Source organism: Trifolium pratense, linkage group LG3 (genome assembly GCF_020283565.1).
Source record: "Trifolium pratense cultivar HEN17-A07 linkage group LG3, ARS_RC_1.1, whole genome shotgun sequence".
Lineage (NCBI taxonomy): Eukaryota > Viridiplantae > Streptophyta > Magnoliopsida > Fabales > Fabaceae > Trifolium > Trifolium pratense.
Window position 1 is genome coordinate 36,075,657 of NC_060061.1, and position 19,245 is coordinate 36,094,901.

The 19,245-nt window shown below is 33.8% G+C and overlaps 2 protein-coding genes across 5 annotated transcripts; both read right to left on the reverse strand.

Annotated features, from left to right (window-relative positions):
• Positions 1-721: 721 nt before the first annotated feature.
• On the reverse strand, positions 722-7,885 carry LOC123917978 (dual specificity protein phosphatase PHS1-like). Of its 4 annotated transcripts, none has more exons than XR_006812641.1 (13): positions 7,589-7,792; positions 7,421-7,474; positions 7,194-7,330; positions 6,477-6,678; positions 5,874-6,050; positions 5,614-5,774; positions 4,048-5,113; positions 3,470-3,616; positions 3,152-3,379; positions 2,657-2,814; positions 1,755-2,140; positions 1,324-1,521; positions 722-1,213 (listed from the first exon to the last, which is right to left on the reverse strand). XR_006812641.1 is itself a non-coding variant. In XM_045969902.1 (11 exons), the coding sequence occupies exons 1-11, from the start codon at positions 7,649-7,651 to the stop codon at positions 1,783-1,785; spliced, it is 2,751 nt and encodes a 916-aa protein (XP_045825858.1). In that variant the 5' UTR covers positions 7,652-7,885; the 3' UTR covers positions 1,548-1,782. The 4 variants fall into 4 exon arrangements, 2 of the variants coding, with proteins under 2 accessions (XP_045825858.1, XP_045825857.1); XR_006812640.1 differs by having other exon boundaries at positions 742-1,213; positions 7,421-7,480; positions 7,589-7,786; XM_045969902.1 differs by lacking the exons at positions 722-1,213; positions 1,324-1,521 and having other exon boundaries at positions 1,548-2,140; positions 7,589-7,885.
• Positions 7,886-12,206: 4,321 nt separating this feature from the next.
• On the reverse strand, positions 12,207-16,331 carry LOC123917979 (serine carboxypeptidase-like 45). The gene is made up of 9 exons (XM_045969904.1): positions 15,847-16,331; positions 15,659-15,757; positions 15,200-15,292; positions 14,893-14,972; positions 14,533-14,820; positions 14,161-14,285; positions 13,767-13,859; positions 13,531-13,648; positions 12,207-12,499 (listed from the first exon to the last, which is right to left on the reverse strand). The coding sequence occupies exons 1-9, from the start codon at positions 16,196-16,198 to the stop codon at positions 12,350-12,352; spliced, it is 1,398 nt and encodes a 465-aa protein (XP_045825860.1). The 5' UTR covers positions 16,199-16,331; the 3' UTR covers positions 12,207-12,349.
• Between the last annotated feature and the right edge of the window lie 2,914 nt (positions 16,332-19,245).

Below are 19,245 nucleotides of genomic sequence, written 5' to 3' on the forward strand. Positions count from 1 at the left end.
TGGCAATGGGACGGGGCGGAGACGGGTTTTGCCCTCTCCAAACCCAAACCCATAAAGTTCGGGTTTCCCCAAACCCATCCCAAATTCGAGCGGGGATAAAAATGATAACCCCAAACCCATACCCAACGGGGATCGGTTATCCCCATCGGGTTTCGGGTATCCCCATTATGCTTCTTTCCACATGAATTTAGATTATATTTTAGTATTTTTTTATTAAAAAAAAGTTAAATGTCCAAAATTATATTCTTTAAACAATATTATTTTAAACAAAGAAAAAAAAATAGAGAAAATGGTTTGTTTAATACTTAAATTAAAATAAAAAATAAATATATGAACGTAATTTAAGAGATTGTTTAAGCGTTTCTAATTTAAAAGAGGTGAAATCTAATTTTTAGTATAAGTGGGGCGGGTTCGGGGTGGGTATCAATGTACCCATTACCCGCCCCAAACCCATCTTTTGAAATCGGGGAAAACCCAAACCCGAACCCAAACCCAGTCAACTCGGGTTTTCCCCGTCAAAACGGGTATGATTTGGGTGGGTACCCGCGGGTATGAGTTTTACTGCCATGCCTACTTCTCACTAATTATCGTAGGAGCAAATGGGGAGTTGGAGCTTCTCCCACATGCTCTGCTTGTGAGAGAGACAATGAAACCACTATTCATGTTTTGCGGGATTGCCCCATAGCAACACAAACATGGATAAGGTTAGTACCTTCTAATAATATCTCTAATTTTTTCTCTCTTGAATGCAGGGATTGGATCTTCAAGAATATCAATAATCAGAATAAGAAGTGGATAACAACTTTTATGGTGGCGTGTTGGTACATACGGATGTGGAGGAACAAAAATATATTCGAGGAATTTTAGCGTCCGACTGATCCAATTTTCAGATTCTCAAGATGGTTGATGATATAGATAATTACACCAGACATCCTTTGAATACCCGTCGATGCGACACTATTTTCATTGATGGAAAAGACCTCGGGAGGGGTGGATCAAGCTTAACTGTGACGGAGCCTTCAAAAATTCTTTGGGTCTAGCTGGTTGTGGTGGACTCTTTCGGAACTCTGATGGTAGATGGATTAAAGGATATGCGCGAAAAATTGGAACTTGTGACGCTCTTTGCGCTAAAATGTGGGGAATGTACTTTGGAATGAAGCTTGCTTGGAGTCAGGGTTTCCATCATCTGGAAGTGGAAAGCGACTCAAAATCTCTAGTAGACATGATCACAGGAAAAATTAAAATTAATGGCAATCCTCCAACCTTGGTGCATCGTATACAAGAGCTTTTAAAGTTGAACTGGTAGGTGCATTTCAATCATACCTGGCGGGAGGGGAATAGAAGTGCTGATTGGCTGGCTAATTTTAACTTCTCCTTAGACTCTTTTAATATTCATGTTATGGAGAATCCTCCCAGTGAGGTTTCGAGACTCCTTTTTGATGATTTTTCCGGGGATTGCATGCCTGGGAATATTCGTTTGACTCTATAGTTCTTTTCGTTTTGGGCTTTAACCCTCTTTTTCTACAAAAAAATAAAAAATAAAAAAATTGGAAAAAGTAGTCAAAATTGATTCTAAAAATAAAAACCAAACATAAAAAACTAGTCAAACCACGTTTGACCTTTGCAAACTCAAGTTTGGGAAGTGCCATACACTTATTGTAAAAAGAAAAACTAAAAGGACTTAAGATGCTGATGTTCATAAAATTTTAACCTAATAAAAATTTCTAGGGACTGAAGAGTAAATCTGAAATGACCTTTTATTGCAAGAGAAAGAGAAATATATTAGTCTGTCATAGAGTGAGTTTGCCTTTGTTTGGGGCTCACACTCCCACCACGGCTAATATTCAAAGTGGTTAATGCCTTTTGGATTTCCATTGTCATGGCACTATCAACACTCCCTGATGATAGCCTTTTATGAGATTTCTGAAGATGTAGCTTAAGTGAGCTGCTGCTCAGTCCAGCATTCTTGCCACATATAGGACAAACTTTCATTGTTGGTTTCCGCCGCTGCCACTCCATCGAAACTTTCCCGTGCAGTTTTTTATCAAGTTCTTGTAAGATCTTTGCAAAACCATCATTAGGCTGCGCTCGACGGTGAACTTTTCTCATAGCATTCCATGCTTCTAATAATGTGAAATTCCTGCGTCACAAACACTTTTAGTTCTAAAACTGTCGCAGATATCACTTGAATTGATACTATTAACTATCAAGGAAGATGAACTTTAAGATTGCCAATGTTACAACCCACTTGGGGTTGGTCGAGTGGTGTTGGCTTGGGCCCTTGGAGTATGCTCCTCTCAAGGTCTCAGGTTCGATTCCCACTGGTGCCAATTTCGGTGGGCTAAGTCCATACAGAGCAAAAAACTCTGGCTTTAAATGGGGCCCCCGCAAGTGGGCGGTGGGATTGGTCCCCTTGGATTAGTCGGTCCTAAGGCCGGATACCAAGTTTTCAAAAAAAAAAAAGATTGCCAATGTTACACGTACTGAAAGATACTAAGATTGCATTATATCATCTAACTAACCATGAAAATAATTGATACTTGTACAAATAAATAATTCAGTAGCTGAAAATAACCTATCTGATAGCATAATTTGTGGACTTTAATTATAATTGCGTTTCAACTTTAGGCAGTGTAGTATTTATAGGTTTACTTACTTTCTGAGAATCAAGTAAGCAAGGAGCACAGTGACACTTCTGCTTTTCCCTTCGAAGCAATGAACTAAAACTCTCTGACCTCCTTTCTCAACATCTTCTATAAAATCACAAGCTTCGTCAAATAAGACGCCGATGTCAGAATTCTCAGTATCACACACCTGTTCAAACCGGAGAGTGAAAAGAAATATAACGAACATTAGCAGAAACTAAGAAGACAGTTGATATTTTAATCAACAGAAAAGAAAATATTCTTATTGATGTGCACAATAACAAGCGTAATGTTTAAGCATTTGGCGAAAGTGATTTATTGTTTAGAGATTTATGTAAAGCGGACGTTATTATAAAATGATAAATCCTATATGAAAATTCATGAATATAAATGATATAAACAAAACTTAGATAAGGAAATCAACTGAATCTCACACAAAAACCTTTGCAAATAAATCAGTAGAATAATTTGGGGTAAGAAATAGACACATGAGAAATATGGCTTACCGAGAAATTTTTGTAAGTAAACAGATCAGGAAATTGGGAATCTGATTGTCCAATTTCATTAGTACACAAACACAAAATATGAGTGATTCCCAAGTGTTGCATTGTGTATACAGATCTTGCAGATTGTGCTCCACCGATGAACAAATTACTTGTAACAGCAGATGGTCTCTCTGTATTTGCAGCCTCGGATATCAATGTAATCCTTTCAAGGATGTGCTCAAGTCTAACCTGAAAGTTAATGGAGTAGATACTATGAATATGTATTCTCTAAAAATGAATTTACTTTAATAATTCTGCATAATATCTAAACTCGGGTACCTTCAATTCATATGCATCAACAACAGTGTTGCTATCACTACCCTCAAAAAATCCTGAATTGAAATTGTTCTCCTGGCAAAACTTGATAGCATCATTTTTAAGCATTTCATTCCAGTGTTCCAATTCTTTATAAGATTCTGCATCAACCTGGAAAGTATGATAAAGTATAAGACGAGAAAAAAGTAGAATGATGATAGAGGAAATGCTGTGTTACAAGGAAACGAAACCTCATCGATTAAACAATAAAAATACGAGCAAAAGGTAAGAGTAACATGTTTCTTCAAAACAAAAAAGCAGTAACAAATTCCCCAGAACTCACTCTCACAATAAAAAGCAACAGCCAACAAGTGCACATCCAAGACATTGTCCACAATAGTTAATTTTGTTGACACAGACTTGTCATAAATCATTTTATTTTGCACAATAAGCATATGAATAAAAAAATTGCACGCGTATGAATAATGTTTTTCACAATAAGCATATGAATGAAAAAAATATGCAAACAGTGCACCAAATCAATAACCTGGATAAACACATCAGCAGAAGCAAGACCATGTACTAGTAAGCAGACTACCAACCTTGGCAAATTTATGAAAGTCACGGAGCTTGGCTGTAAAACGGGAACCAAGCAATGGTTCCGCGCTTCCTTTAGAGGATTTTCCATGCCAACCTTCTCTTGACATAGGAGAAGCAGAATCACAAAAATCTCTATTGCCTGAAGATGGTGATGCCCTTGGAGCAGATCTCTGTGAATCTGTCTCACTGAAATCTCGATGGCTGTCATTAGAAAATCTCTCCTTACTTGTTGGAGAAAGACAACTACCAGCAGCGGGTGACGGTGAATCTTCTTTTTCAGAGTCCCCCAATGGTATTTTGCTTATAGTATTATTAAATGATCGTAACACATTATCAAGTTTTTTGTGAAGTGTAAGTAGGAATATATGAAATCCTTGCAGATCCCTAAGAGCAGCACGAAAACCATTGCGGAACTCGTGAACTATTGATGCTGCTTCACTTCCTTGTACATCGACTGTTGTATTTATGTCTTCTAAGGGAGGACTTCCTAATTTCCCTCCAGTTATATCATATAACAAGCAAGAGGAAAATTCAGAGCTATTTAGTATCAACTCAACCAACTTAGGATAATTGACCTGATCATCTGCACGTTTTCCAGCAGGGGGTCGACGAGGAACACCAGAGTCAATAGCCACAATCTTAGAGCCAGTAAACAATGATTCTTCTGACTTTTGACTTTTAAGGCACAAGTCATCAGATGATTCACTTATCTGTGAAAGAAGAGAGCCTTGTGATTTTATTCCATGATTGTGAGAACTCGATCTGCTAACTACTGAAGTTGACCTTCTTTCTTTCTGAAGTGTCCCAACCACCCCGGGCCCATATCGGTTCATTTCAAAATCAAAGGCTTCTCCTATTGTATCTAAATTTGAAGAGATTGTCTTATCAGCCAATAACAAATTGGCAGGGTTCCCACGCCATCTAAGTTGACGGCATGGAAGCCTATCTTCATTTCTGATAACAAGATCTAGCATCATTACCCTGCCAAGGGCTGCTGATACTTTTTCTGCAGAATCCTGTGATTCAAATGCATTACAGCTTTCAAGCAAAGGTGAACCATGTACATAACTACAAGAAGATTATGAATCATTAGAATAAACATCAAAAGGTATCTTGAAAAATAATAATTCACAGAAAAAAAACACCATATTTAATTGCATTCATTTCATTGTTCTTCTTAGTGATATTAAATATGATTTATTTTCTCATAATTACTAACAATGCCAAAATAAATAGTTTTCAAACCATCACACATGGAGAAGAGAATAAAATAAACAGTTATTATTTGATTATTGCCAAAAATTTGTTACTGTTATGTTAAATTAAATTGAAATTTCGTATGAAAATTGCATATTTTGAATCAATGCAGAAACTCATATAGGATGATATTTTCTCACACCAGAATCAAAATTATTAGGTCATGCCCCTACAGCGGAGCATAATTAATTCATGAATAAAGGAAAATCCTCAAGAAGTGACAAAAATAACAAAGCAAGCCAATATATCTCATGTTGCCATCGAAGCCATGCTGAAAACCTTAATATATGAAAACTAGATTTGAATTGTACCTTATAAACAAGAGACACCGGCTAAGCTCAAGTGCTTCCAAAAGTTCTGAACATGTCCTTTCACCAATTGCATCACTCTCACAACTTGCTGCATCCCTTGCTTTTTCTGCAGCTTCTTTTATTTGGAGCCATTCTAAACTGGTATTGTGAATGACTCTAGCCTAAATTTTGCAAACAAAAAAAAAAAGCAAAAAATGAATATGACTAACTACGGGCTAAGTTGCAAAAATCATGGTTAAGTCAAGTACGAAGGGAACAACCTGTGGCGTTTGGACTCCCAACCACTTGGCAAATTCATATCCGAGACGTTCGGACTGTGTTGCCATTCTTGACGAAGATATCTTTATGACAGCTGCTGCTTCTTTTGGAGATGCATCATCACTCCCATGGACATTGAAAAGGGCAAAGAAGACAACCCCTCCAGAATTTACGGTTAGCTATGTGGACACAAATGAGAAGAAATGAGACAGAAGCCTATCAAATAAGCAGTAAGCACACATGTTTAAATGTTTCTGCACTACAAAAAGAAAATGAAACACAAATTTACTCTAAGAACAAAACATTGATTAAAAAACAGAACTATTTCTTGGACACCACACACATCTGAGTTGTATATTGGATGGTTTCGGATACAAAGTCTGACTTTTGCGTGTCTAAGTAACACACCTCAACATAGTATGTACTGAAACAACATGGAAGCCCTAACTGAAAATAAATGGAACAAAAACTAAAACATAAAGAAGTTATAATTGTTTATAAATGTTAGAAAACATAAGAAAATCACATCACATATTCTACATCTGCATGGTAACTATTTGTTCATTCATGTAAACAATATAATGAGGTATAGGAAAACATGAAACCTCAAGAGCTCTATTCATTTCATCCTCGGAATGTTCATTGCTACTAGTATGCTCAGTGTGGTGAAGTGACGAGAGCATATCCCAAGAAAAGGAACTCGATTCAATGTCCAACATTTCAGCTTTACCAAGCCTATCCCACAAACTAATTTCAGTTTGATCAGGCATGTCATCAATTTTTGCATCCTCTGCAGATTCTCCAAACCTAGACACAATTTAAATCAGTTACCAACCATTTCAAGAAGCATATTGATATCGAATCCATGACACAAAATTAACACTCTCCTTCAGTGAATAACAGTTAGAGTGTAAAACTCAACATCTACCAAATACATTAAGGATTTAATTATGTACACTCTCAATCAATGAATAACAGTTAGAGTGTAATGGACATGCTACTTCAGTATAAAATATTTTTACACGAACATCCAATAAGAATCAATTATTCCTCCACATCTTATCATTAGAGTGGGGTGTAGTAGGGTGATTTCGTGAAATGCATGGTTGATATTGAATGACAGTGTAAAATATCGGTGCATGTCCCATTTTCTCTAACAGTGGGATCATTAGAAACATTTGACTTTTATCATAAACACTTCAAAAGTCACGCACATTGTGATGTGGCGACAAGGTAAAACTTTTTACACCGAAAGTGCATAACAATTAAACACATAAGGAAATTGAAAATATGAAGAGAGTAGATAAAGTATGAAACCAAACCAAAAGGGCGTGATGGAGGAAGAAGAGCGAGGGAATCCAGAAGAGCGATGATCGGAAGCGCGTTTTCGAACAGATTGAACCCATTGAGTGAACATATGTGCAGGCCCTGCAGTGATGTCTCCCAACATATACAAAACCTGCAAGATTGAAACTTTATGAATTTGAGAATGACCCAATTGAAAATGAACACAAAAAGTAGCATAGAAATAAATAGCTACAATACATACCCGGGAAGTAACTGTTAGAGGCGATGATCCCTCAGAGTCCAACTGCTCTTTACCCTGCAATTCCAAATTTTCAGCATTCATTCAATCATTCATTCACATGAAATGAAGAAATTAAGTAAAGTTTTGTTTTGATTAGAAAGAAATGAGAGGGAAAAAAGGAACAGAAACCTGGTTTTGGTTAATGATTGGTGTTGGTGTTAGAGGGTGTTGGTTTTGTTGGTGATTTGTCATGTTGGTGTTTTTGTTGTTAACTGCAAAACTGCTAGTAACCGGAGGGAGGAAAAACTGATTTTTGAAGAGCAATGATGGAGGGAAGAGAAAGAGGGCACAAATAATAGCAATAATTTGTTGTGTGTTTGTTTGGTGATTGATAATGATAATGGATCTAAAATGGAAAAATAGTATTTATATTAGTGGAGTACTATACCAGTATGGTATATTGTATTATGATCAAAGAATAGATTTGATCCAACCAAATGCACTTTTTTCCTTATAAATAACTAGGAAAATATGCATAATTCCGCGAATGACTTCTTACTAAATCTAAAAAAAAAAATAGTTAAGAACCATAGCATTTCGTGATTCATTGGTAAATCTACTTTGATTCTCTCAACCAAGAATTTTGGAACATTACCATTCCTTAAACAAATATGGTACTCCATTATTATTAGCAAGAAAAAATGGTATTATTAGGAAGAGTAGAATTTAACCGAGAGAATGTTATGGTCGGATAGGGATATTGCATTTTAAACGTAAGAGTTGAGATTTAAATTCTGAATATTTTATTTATTTATTTTAAAAATGAAATTCTAATTATTATATTAACAAAAAAGAATTAACTAGAGATTTTTTTCCTTGAATAAAATCAGAGAAGTTAAGTATTTGTGAGTTTAGCTCAGTTAGTAGTGATATAATATTTTTTATACACAGAAGACATCCTACTTATGGGCGGAATTTCTAACCCATATGGATAATTCTAAAAAAAAAAAATCTAAGAAAATTCAAATTAATTTCCTTTCAAAAAAAAATTCAAATTTGTTTCCTTATACAAATCACAAAAGTCAAATTCATTTTATTTCCTAATTGATGTTAAAGTTTCTATTTCTAATTTCGAATCCTAATACTTCAACTTAAAATAAACATATGCAATGGGAAATAAACATATGCAATAATAAAACCTTAAGAAAATATTCAATTTAAATTCAAAACAAACAAAACTTGAATTTCATTTAAATCCACAAAAATGAGGAGGAAAAAAAAAATATATATATATATATATATATATATATATATATATATATATATATATATAGGGGTCCCCATATATATATAAATCTCATGAATTTAATTGAGTTGACTTTCTTTTTTTAATATGTGCCAAAAATAGAAAAATAATTTATAATGGGTTGAGATTTTATTTAAAAATAAAATTTAGTTAGGCCCGACGGGCCAACCCGCCCCGCCCCAGCATTGTCCCGTGTTTTTGCAGGTTAGGCGGGATGATGCCCGCTACTTTTACGGATAGAAAATGTCAATCCACCCAGCCAAAAGTAGCGGGTTAAATGGGCCGACCCGATGGGCTTGACCCGTTTTGTCATCCCTAAGTGCATGAGAAGAGATTGGGCTGGGGACTGGGGGCAAAAGATGAAAGAAAGGGAAGTTGATAATTCGGTAAAAGCAACCGGGTGTGGATAGCAAAAGGAGACGGAGATAGCAAGACATGAGGGAAGGGTAGATGAAGCCTGAAGGAGAAACAATATCTTTTCTAAAAGGGAGAGTGGTGGAATGGAAAAAAATATCATTTCTCTCCCAATCTCCCTCATTTCTTTTTTACCCCTGAATTTCCGTTTTTGCTCTTGGGGGTACTGCGGTTTATACGAACCGAAGGAATTTGACATGCTGATAAACTTCGGTAAACCACTTACCTAAATCTGGGACATTTAGGTTCACAGGTACCGAAACAATTATTTCGGTAAACTTCTGCCGAAAATGGCCTAATTCCAGCGACCCAATGAAATTTTCGATAACAACGTATCGAAATCTAAGACATTTCGGTTCGCAGGTACCGAACAAGCTGACGTTCGATTTCTGTGTACCGAAAATGCTAATGTTCGGTTCGCAGTTACCGAAATGGTCTAATATTTGGCTTCGGTGAATATAAACCGAAGTTTTTTGGCAAAAATTTTTCAAATCGCAAGTGGCAAAATGAGATTTTTGGGGGTATAAAAGAAATGTGGGGGGTCGGGAGAGAAATGATCGAAAAAAAATGCTTAATTGTAATTTTGGTCTTTTTAGTTTTATCATTCTATAGATGTGGTCTTTTATTTTAAGGAAAATGCTAAACAGTGCCCCCGGGGCACTAGTTAAAGCATGTTAAAATAGAAATTTTGTCTCGAAATGCGTGCATTCAATGTCTCAAAAATATAAAAAGTTGTCTTTTCAATATAAATTTTATTTTTTATTTCCTTTTTAGGTAAGCTTAACAAGTGCCCAGGGGCACTGTTTATCATGACCCTTATTTTAAAAGAATTGATAGTTTTGGTTTCTATCATTTTTTTTAAACTAAATACTCCTTTCATTTTAAAATAAGTGTCATTTAAGGTTTTTACATATAAATCAAGAAAATTAATTAATGAGTAAATGTAGTAACAATTATTTATATTATTTTACTATTTTTAATTGCTAATAAAAAATATAAACAAACCTATATATAAACTGGCCCTATTTTCTTTTTCTTTGAGTTTCTTCTTCCTCTACTAGTTAGGGGTGATTTTAGGTCATATTTGGCCTAAAATCACCCCTCTTCACCTTTTTTCTTGTTGTTTTCAATCTAAATAAGTGATTTTTCACATAGATTAAGTTTTTTAGTTGTTTTTCTTTTTTATTTGTGTGATATCGTCGTCTGAGTGCGGCGTTTGTGTTGATCGTCGTCTTGGTATGACGTTGTTGAATTCTCCGTCTTGTTACGGTGTTCGTTTAGTTCATATTGAAAGATCATCTTCAATCAATTGCAGATTCAATCAATGATTTGGGCATCAACGTTGCAGATCCGGAAGCATGGATATTTCGGTGACTTTAGTTTTATCATATTATTATTTGTAGGCATTTTGCCGTTGTATGCTATTAACACGGATGCTGTGAGTTTGTTCGCAGATTCATCCTTTTTGTTTTTAGCGATGTTGAATGTGTATTTGGATCTGATGTACTATATCAATTATTGGAATGAATGAATATCGTTATCTTTTTAGTCAAAAAAAAAAAAAAAAAAAAAACCTATATATAAACAAACATTTTCTAAAATAAAACAGAACAAGCAATCAATGATTCAATGCAATCATGTATTAATTAAAAGGGAAATTATTGTTGGACATCAAAATTTAGTAGACATCTTACTTTTTGCCACTTTTGTAGGATGAACAGAGCTTGTAGTAAACTTAATTCACCAAACAACTTTTGTGTGCCATTTCTCTCATTTGTCACATTTTTTTTGTTCTTGAATAATTTTACTGTTTATTTTGGAATATTGCACTTTGCAGAGCATAAATGGCATCAGAAGTTGCCTTTCTGAACAAAAGTTGCTCCTTTAAGCCAAGAGTTAGTACTTGAGTACAACCTTCCTGAATAGACATTTTTGTCTATAGCTCAGTTATTCTATACCTTATCTTTGCTAATCAACACCTAATTTGCCGATTTTTTTGACACCGATCCATGGTTATCTGAATAGGTGGTCTATGTTAGAACTTGCCTGTTTTCGAACCTTATTGTTGGCCTAAATATTTAGAACAAGAATCCACTTGCATTCTCTTCAACAACTTTTTTACATAATCTCTTAACTACACTTAACAGATACTAATAAAGAACAAGCATGCACACAAAAACTCAAGTACAAAGGTTGAAAACCAAAAGGCCCGAATGGCCAATGCTAGGGTGGGAGACCATGACATGTCTCTCACCGGTGCACCATATGATATGTGGATTGGATTGAATGTGTACATGATATTATGGTGTACTGTCAGTATTATATTATTTATATTTTTTTGAAAAAAAAAAGTTTTAAATTTTTCCGGATAAAATTTTTCTATTTTTTTTTGGAAAAAAAATTTCGGTTTTTTTTTTCGAAAAAAAAGTTCCAAATTTTTAAGGAAAAAAGTTTCGATTTTAGAAAAAAACAATTCCGGAGTCTTTGCTGAACAAAAAAGTTTTCGTTCTTTTTTCAAAAAAAAAAGTTTCGGATATTTTCCGAAAATAAAGTTTCCGATTTTTTTTCTGAAAAAGATCCAATATTTTATTCGGAAAAAAAGTTTCAAATATTTTCTATTTTTTTACTCTTTTTTGTATCGACAATAATTTTTAGGTGAACATTTCGAAACTATTTTTCCCAAAAAATCGGAAATTTTTTTTGGGAAAAATCTGAACTTTTTCCATAAAAAAACAAAAACTTTTTTTTTTTGAAAAATATCCGAAACTTTTTTCCCGAAAAAAGAACGGAAAATTTTTTTCCCAGAAAAACTCTGGAATTGCTTTTATGTGAAATCGAAATTTTTTCCCCCAAAAATCAGGAACTTTTTTTCCAAAAGAAAAAATCGAAAATTTTGTGCCCGAAAAAAAGATAGAAAACTTTTTTCCAGAAAAATTTAAAACTTTTTTTTTTCAAAAAAATATAAATAATATAATACTGACAGTACACCATAATATCATGTACACATTCAATCCAATCCACATATCATATGGTGCACCGGTGAGAGACATGTCATGGTCTCCCACCCTAGCATTGGCCCCAGAAAAGTAGTAAAAATTTGTGCAACTTTTCTTTTGACATTCTGCACATTTAATTTAATTTAATACATTTGGTATTAAAGGATAATGCTTATTTACAAATTACAATACAATCTCAATTAAATAGGAAACACACAAAGGGAAAATGGTGTGTCAGAAAACTTCAGGTAAAGGGCTTCCTTCCAAGAATGATTTGAATAGCACAAGTGATCTTTCAGGCTGTGAGAAAGGAGCTTCATGTGCAGCACCTCTGACAGTGGCAAATGAGAGAATATTGCCATAAACTTGAGTCCATCCACCAACCTAAGTTTCATTTAAATTGGGATTAGTTTATCATATATTTTATTGTATTACATAGTAGTATAGTACATACAATTTGGATTTGGATTATGTTAAAAAATAGTGTTTCAGAATTCAGACACAAAAAAGTGTCACATTCTTTGATAATCGAGTTTAAGGGTAATTTATAAACACCAATTCTCCTCAACTCATTGAGGCATGGGCGGAGCCAAGGCCCAACAAGCTTGGGCAGTTGTCTGGGCTCTGACCAAAAAATTTGGTGTTTTTAGGGGTTAGTTTAGAGAAAAACTGAGATTTTTTGTTGGACTACTTATATATTATGTCACATGTGAAATTGTACCGAGTCTCTATAATTTTTCTAGCTCCGCCACTGCATTGAGGCATCTTTTAACTAAAGATAAAATCTTTTGAGCTTTACACAAAGCTCAAGACAGACAGCACTTCATAACTCCGGTGCATCTAACGTGAGGTTGAAGCATTGGCGCTAGAGGGAGACCTAAGCTACGTATGAGGGCTGACAAACTCTTTAGCCCCTTAACCTCGGCTGGGGCCTGGGGGCTACTGTTTCGTCCACCAAAAAGGCTCACATTACTAAGAAACCGAGGATAAGGTAGTTTATAAATACTCTCGTTCTCTTCTTCAATCCACTAAAACATTTTTTAACTGAAGATAAAACTACGAGGGCTTGCACAGGACTCAAAATAGACAATACTTCAAAATGTCAGTACAACGGACTTAAGGTCGAAACGAATAGATATTACTCAATAGATGATTTCTTTATACTGTTGTTGTGAATACAGACATAATAAAGTTCAAACAAAGAATAAAATCCACAGCTCTACAAAGGGCCCAATTGACAAAGACTAAAGCCAAGGTGAAAGGATCTTTCCACATTGGGGAAAGACTTGTCAGTGATCTCTAGTCACTCCACTGAAGGCTTTCTGGCCTCTTATAAAATATGGCCAAAATTTGTGCAATTGTTTCTCAATAATTCTAACAAGCAAGATATTTAAATTAATTTTTCATATATTTACCTGCTGGCCTTCAAACCATACTCTGTAAGGTACTGTTGTATTCAGTCCTAATTGTCTACCCAATTTTTGAACTAAGGTTCTGCTTCCAGTCAGTGGAATCACTGAATCTTGATCACCACTGTATCATTAATAATGCACATTGTTATGTTAATTTGGCACTTAAAAACATGTATGTACCCTCAAGTTCAAGCCACAAAAGGAGAAGGAAAAGTTTAGGTTATGTGGCTTCTAGGTACCTGTAAATTAGGACCCTAACTCCAGCTTTTATCAATGATCCAACTACAGGAAGTGTTGGCACTTCCAAGTTAAGCACATCATAGTCCAGAACACTGTTACCAACATAACAAAGATCAGTTGTAAAATCATAGCAGGTACTGATTTTTCAATTTTCAATGATCAATTAAGCTAAACCATTAGCCTAATAAAAGTAATTTTTTTTAAACATAGTGAAAAGGACCAAGGTTTTAAAAACAGGTCCGTGACTGCGATTTAGACCGTGACATCAAGACTTTGATGCGTCCGCGATTGCAAATGAGGCTGTATCAACCACATTTAAAATTGATACTATGCAGTATTAATAATTGTGATTTGCGACTGCAACTGCAATTTAAAACCACAAGAATGACTTACTTGCTGCAGACATCCCACTTCCGAACGCCAACAAGCTTTGCGTGAAGTGCCTCTTGCACATCTCTTCTGTTTAAGTAGTTTGTAACCTTGTCATCCACACACACATCTATCATCTCATTTGCTTGCTACAACGATACAGGAAAACAATCTAAACCAATTAGTGGCCAGAAGCTATGTAGCACCGACACTTCAAATTGAAGACGTATTTATTCTCTAACATGTGTCAATCTCTGACACTGACACACTTGATTACATTCAATTATACTATTTTCTCAAATTATTATCGATGTTGACGTATCAATGTTGCGTTTGCATCAATAGTGACGGAAAAGCATAAGAAGTTAAATGGTACAAGAGAAGAGTACTACTCACTTGAGGTTGAGGAGAAATAATCTTGGATTGTGACAGCACAGAGGAAATACAAACATCAAGAGTGACATCATATTTATCCACAAATCTACTAGTTTCTTTAGTCACCAACCCCATAACCTTTGAACAAAGTGATGAAACTGAGTCTCTATTGTACTCACTTACATAGCGTGAGTAATTACACACTGTAGTGAACATGTTATAAGTTGCATCTGATATTAGTCCATGTGACCAAAAAAACTCAGCCCTTGAATTGAAATCAGTGGCATATTCTAGCACTGGATTCCCCAACTGCAATTCAATTTTGGTATCAGCAGCTAGCAAATTTGAGGAGAAAAAAACAAACAATGTAGCATTACTTACAGCTATGCCTTTAAGATTGAATATCTTGTTTCTTTTGTTCATTTCAATCATAAGCTTTGCAAGTTGAGGAATATAATGACCTGAAAATATGCATGCATAAATGTTAGTGATAATTAATATTCCCTCCGGTCCATAAACAACTCAGTTTTTAGGTTCATTGAATGAATAACTAATGTATATGGTCTATAATAAAGACGAGATATATCAGCAATGAACCTAAAGAGTCGATTGTTTCTTATAAAAAAGACGGAAGGTTGATGATTACTTTGACATGTTTTTAAAAAGAAAAGGTGACAAGTTTAATTACCTGCATAACTTTCACCAGTTAGAAACAAATCTCTGTTTCTATATTGTGGAAACTTGTTGAACCAACGTTGCAAGAATACAAGATTGTCCCTTGCTTAACAATTCAAAAAACATAGTTTCAGATTACAAAAAAATGTACATAATTACTATTTGAATTGAATTTTAGAGTATACATTTTACAATAAAATCATCATATAATGATATAAAAATCATATCATAGTAAACAACAAGACATGAAGAATAATAATGTAAAGTACCATAAAAAAGTTAGTGACATAAACATTTTACAATAAATCACTGTTTTATCTTATCTCAACTTTATAAAAATGCCTAAGAAAGTATAAATACATAAAGATACACTACTTTGTGCCTAATGCTTTTTATCAATAGAAATAGTAAGATTTAAAGGAAGTTTCTAAAGAGAAACATTTTAGTACCAAAAAGATTTAATAATGAATACCTGTTTCCTCGTCATTCACTGTTGTTGTATAAGCAGAACTACCTTTGGCATAGGAAAATCCAACTCCAATTGGTGTCTCTAAATAAAGCATATTTGCCTCTGCAACACAATTCACTAGAAGAATGAATATTCATGATGCCATTGTTGAATGTGACAACAATAGAGTATAGTTACTATATAGTATATACCTTTATTCCAACTATGCTCATTTTTTATAAGAAATTCACCATTTGGTCTAAAGGGTCCATTTTCTGAGAATGCACCTACTCCTAGAGAAGAACAACCAGGTCCTCCATTGAGCCAAAGAACAAGAGGTTTTGAAGATGGATCAGTTTCTGATTCAGCAAAATAGTAAAAGAGTGATTTGTGTTTTTTGTTATCAACTGTGACATATCCTGAGAATTGTTGAAAGGCTATGTTGTTTATGTTTGGTTGTCCAGGAAGGTTAACAATTCTATCTGCATGAGAATGAGAAGGGAAAGAAAACACTTTCAAGATGAAAAAACTTAGATGAAGAAATAGCATAGTGATTATTGCCATGGTTTTAGAAATGGAGAGTGAAGAGAAGTGGAAAGTGGTACACTCACTATAGAGAGAAAGAGTGATGGAGTGGTGTATTTAAAAATGATGACTAGTTAGTACAAGGTTGGATGGATTGTTAAGTGTGGTGGGGTATTGAGGTGGGTGGAACTTGTGTTTTCTAGTATTAAAATTATGATTACAATTTTAACTTTTTTAATGGCAGGCCTGAAAAATGGTGTTGAAAGAGATGTGACAGAGGTGTGCTGGGTCTTGTCCATAAGTAACTATACCCTCCTCCATCCACCAAAAAGAAAAGATAATTAATACTGTAGACTTGGAATGCTTCTAGCTGAGTTAACTACCCGAGTGATCGATAGTGGTGACCTGATAAGTGTTTTAATGGACCTTAAATATGATTTAGTATGTGTTTGGTTATGCCGCAGATAGAATTGAGTTTGGCAGAATTGAGTTTGACAGAATTAATTATAGTTAAAAGTGAGTTGAACAGAATTGATTTTTGTTTGGATACATTCATGTAAAATTGATTCTTATCAACTCATGATGTTTGGATAACTTAAAGTTAAATTGTTTTTGAATATGCAATTACCAAAATGGGTTTTATATATATTTAAATTGCATTATTAAATGTTATATACTTTCTCCGTTCATTTTTAAGTGTTTTTTGACGTCGGATTTAACGTTCCTATTTAACATTCTTTTTGGTGTTTTAAAAATACGATTCGTCACTTATACCCTTTGTCAATTACTCATATCTTTTTCAATAAACTAATTAATGCTATATATTAATTTATCAATATATATATATATATATATATATATATATATATATATATACAAAAAAATGTATATTTGAAAAACTAAAGTTTGTTTAATTTTTATTTTTTTTGTAGATAACATATTAATTTTTTTATACATAATATATTGAATTTATTGGAAAGAAAAAGTATGTGCAAATCTATCCAAAAAAAAAGTGTGTAAAAAATAAAATTTTTTTGGCAAAAATACAAGCATGTGCAGATGTATCCAAAAAATAAGTGTGTGTAAAAAATATAAATTTATCGGTGGATTAAAACGAATGAATAATAGAAAGATAAGGTGCAAAAATACACTTTGTTAAATTGGTATTACTATTCATCAAAATATCTTTTTTATTTGGTTGATTTTTATTAGTAAAAATATACTTTGTTAAAAATAAGATTGACGTTAAATATATTCCCCAAAGAAAGTTTTACAAGAGGATAATAAAGGGCAGTTGTGGAATACACATATTGTGACATATACAATTGGGTAGAATCGATTTGCTTATGACGCAGAAGCTATGAATTGCTGCTTCACTTAGAATCCATTCTAGTCCATATAATTGGTTTCTCACAAAACACCCAAACAACTTTGTAAGGCTTTAAAATCACGTTTAATGAAAGAAACGTGATTCTAGTGCCTCTGAATGTGGAACCAAACAGGCACTTAATACTCTTGGTTTTCTAGTACTATAGGCTCTAAACCTTTTCAACTGAGTTCAAAAGGTCATGCATAGTAATGTTGTGTTGCATAGGTCGATGAATGTAGTTTTTCAAAGATTGGATTTTGCTATCCAAAAAAATTTAGCGGCGCAGCTTGTTGTCCTTCTACCTTTTGTTCATATGTAACTATTATGATTATAATATATATATATATATATATATATAAAGAGAAATTTAAATAGGCATAAGTAAAATAGTCCCTTAAAGATATTTTTGGTTTCACATTAGTCTCTTAAAGAAAAAAAATGTCTGAATAGGTCCCTTAAAAAAAATGTCTGAATAAGTCCCTTAAAGACATCTTCGTTAATCAGTTTGGTCCTTTCCGTCCATTTTTTCGAGGACCAAACTGATTAACGGAGATGTCTTTAAGAGACCAAACTGATTAACAGAAATGTCTTTAAGGGACCTATTCAGACCTTTTTTTAAGGGACCTATTCAGTCCTTTTTTTTCTTTAAGGGACCAATGTAAAACAAAAAATGTCTTTAAGGGACCATTTTACTAATTAAGTCATTTAAATACCATCTTAAAATTATGGGCTGGACTTAACTCAAATTTATACAATCAGCTTGTATTGTAAGATGAAAATTGTCATAGACTTTTGATCCTCTTTGAACATGAGATCTAGACGACAGATTGTAATGAGTCGTTGGTTTAGGGCCGTTGGTGGTTGTATCTCGTTGTGTGATGAAAGTACAAAAGCAAGTATTTTTTATATATCGTATCCACAGGGACTAGTGTGATATCGAACATTGATTCGCAATTTCCATGATTTTAAGTGCGAGTTTTATAAGATTTTTGTTTAGAAACATAAAACGTGCGATCGATTAAATTGATTTAAAACTTTTGGATAAAAGAATTTGTCGGGACTAGACTCGTTATCTCATTAACATGTATCAATCAACCATCAATATATATATTTCATTCACCAATCATTATTATTATCACATATCGCGCGTCGAACGTATCCGTGTCCAGATTACACCGTGAGATCTATTATATCTATTAACCTTCAATGTCTCGAATCATTAATTGACATAATAGCTTTAAGTTCTAATATTTCAAGTGATTATTAAACTCAAAATCTATGTCTAAATTTTGAAATTTAATAAGTGATTATCTTAACTCTTGATTTTAAACAATATATATCTATATCATTCAAATCTTGAAATAAACAATTAAAACAAGATAACACTCATAATGATTGATAAATAAAACATATATATCATGATTAAATTGAGTGCATGATCACAAAATAGCTACATCTAATCCCAACAACAAGGAAAATTAGCTAGACATGGATGTAATCAACTTACAAGAGTGAGGAGAAGTCTTCAAATCCTGCCTTTTTCTAGCAATCCTAACAAAATGTCTTGGGATTAATTTTGTCTTGACCATGACAATATTCACATCAAATAGGGGGTTTTAATCACAAATTCTTTTCAAATAAGTTGTCAAGTGCCCATAATTTATAATGTTTTTTAACTCAAATTGGGCACTTATCATTGTGAAGGAGTGGGTGGTAC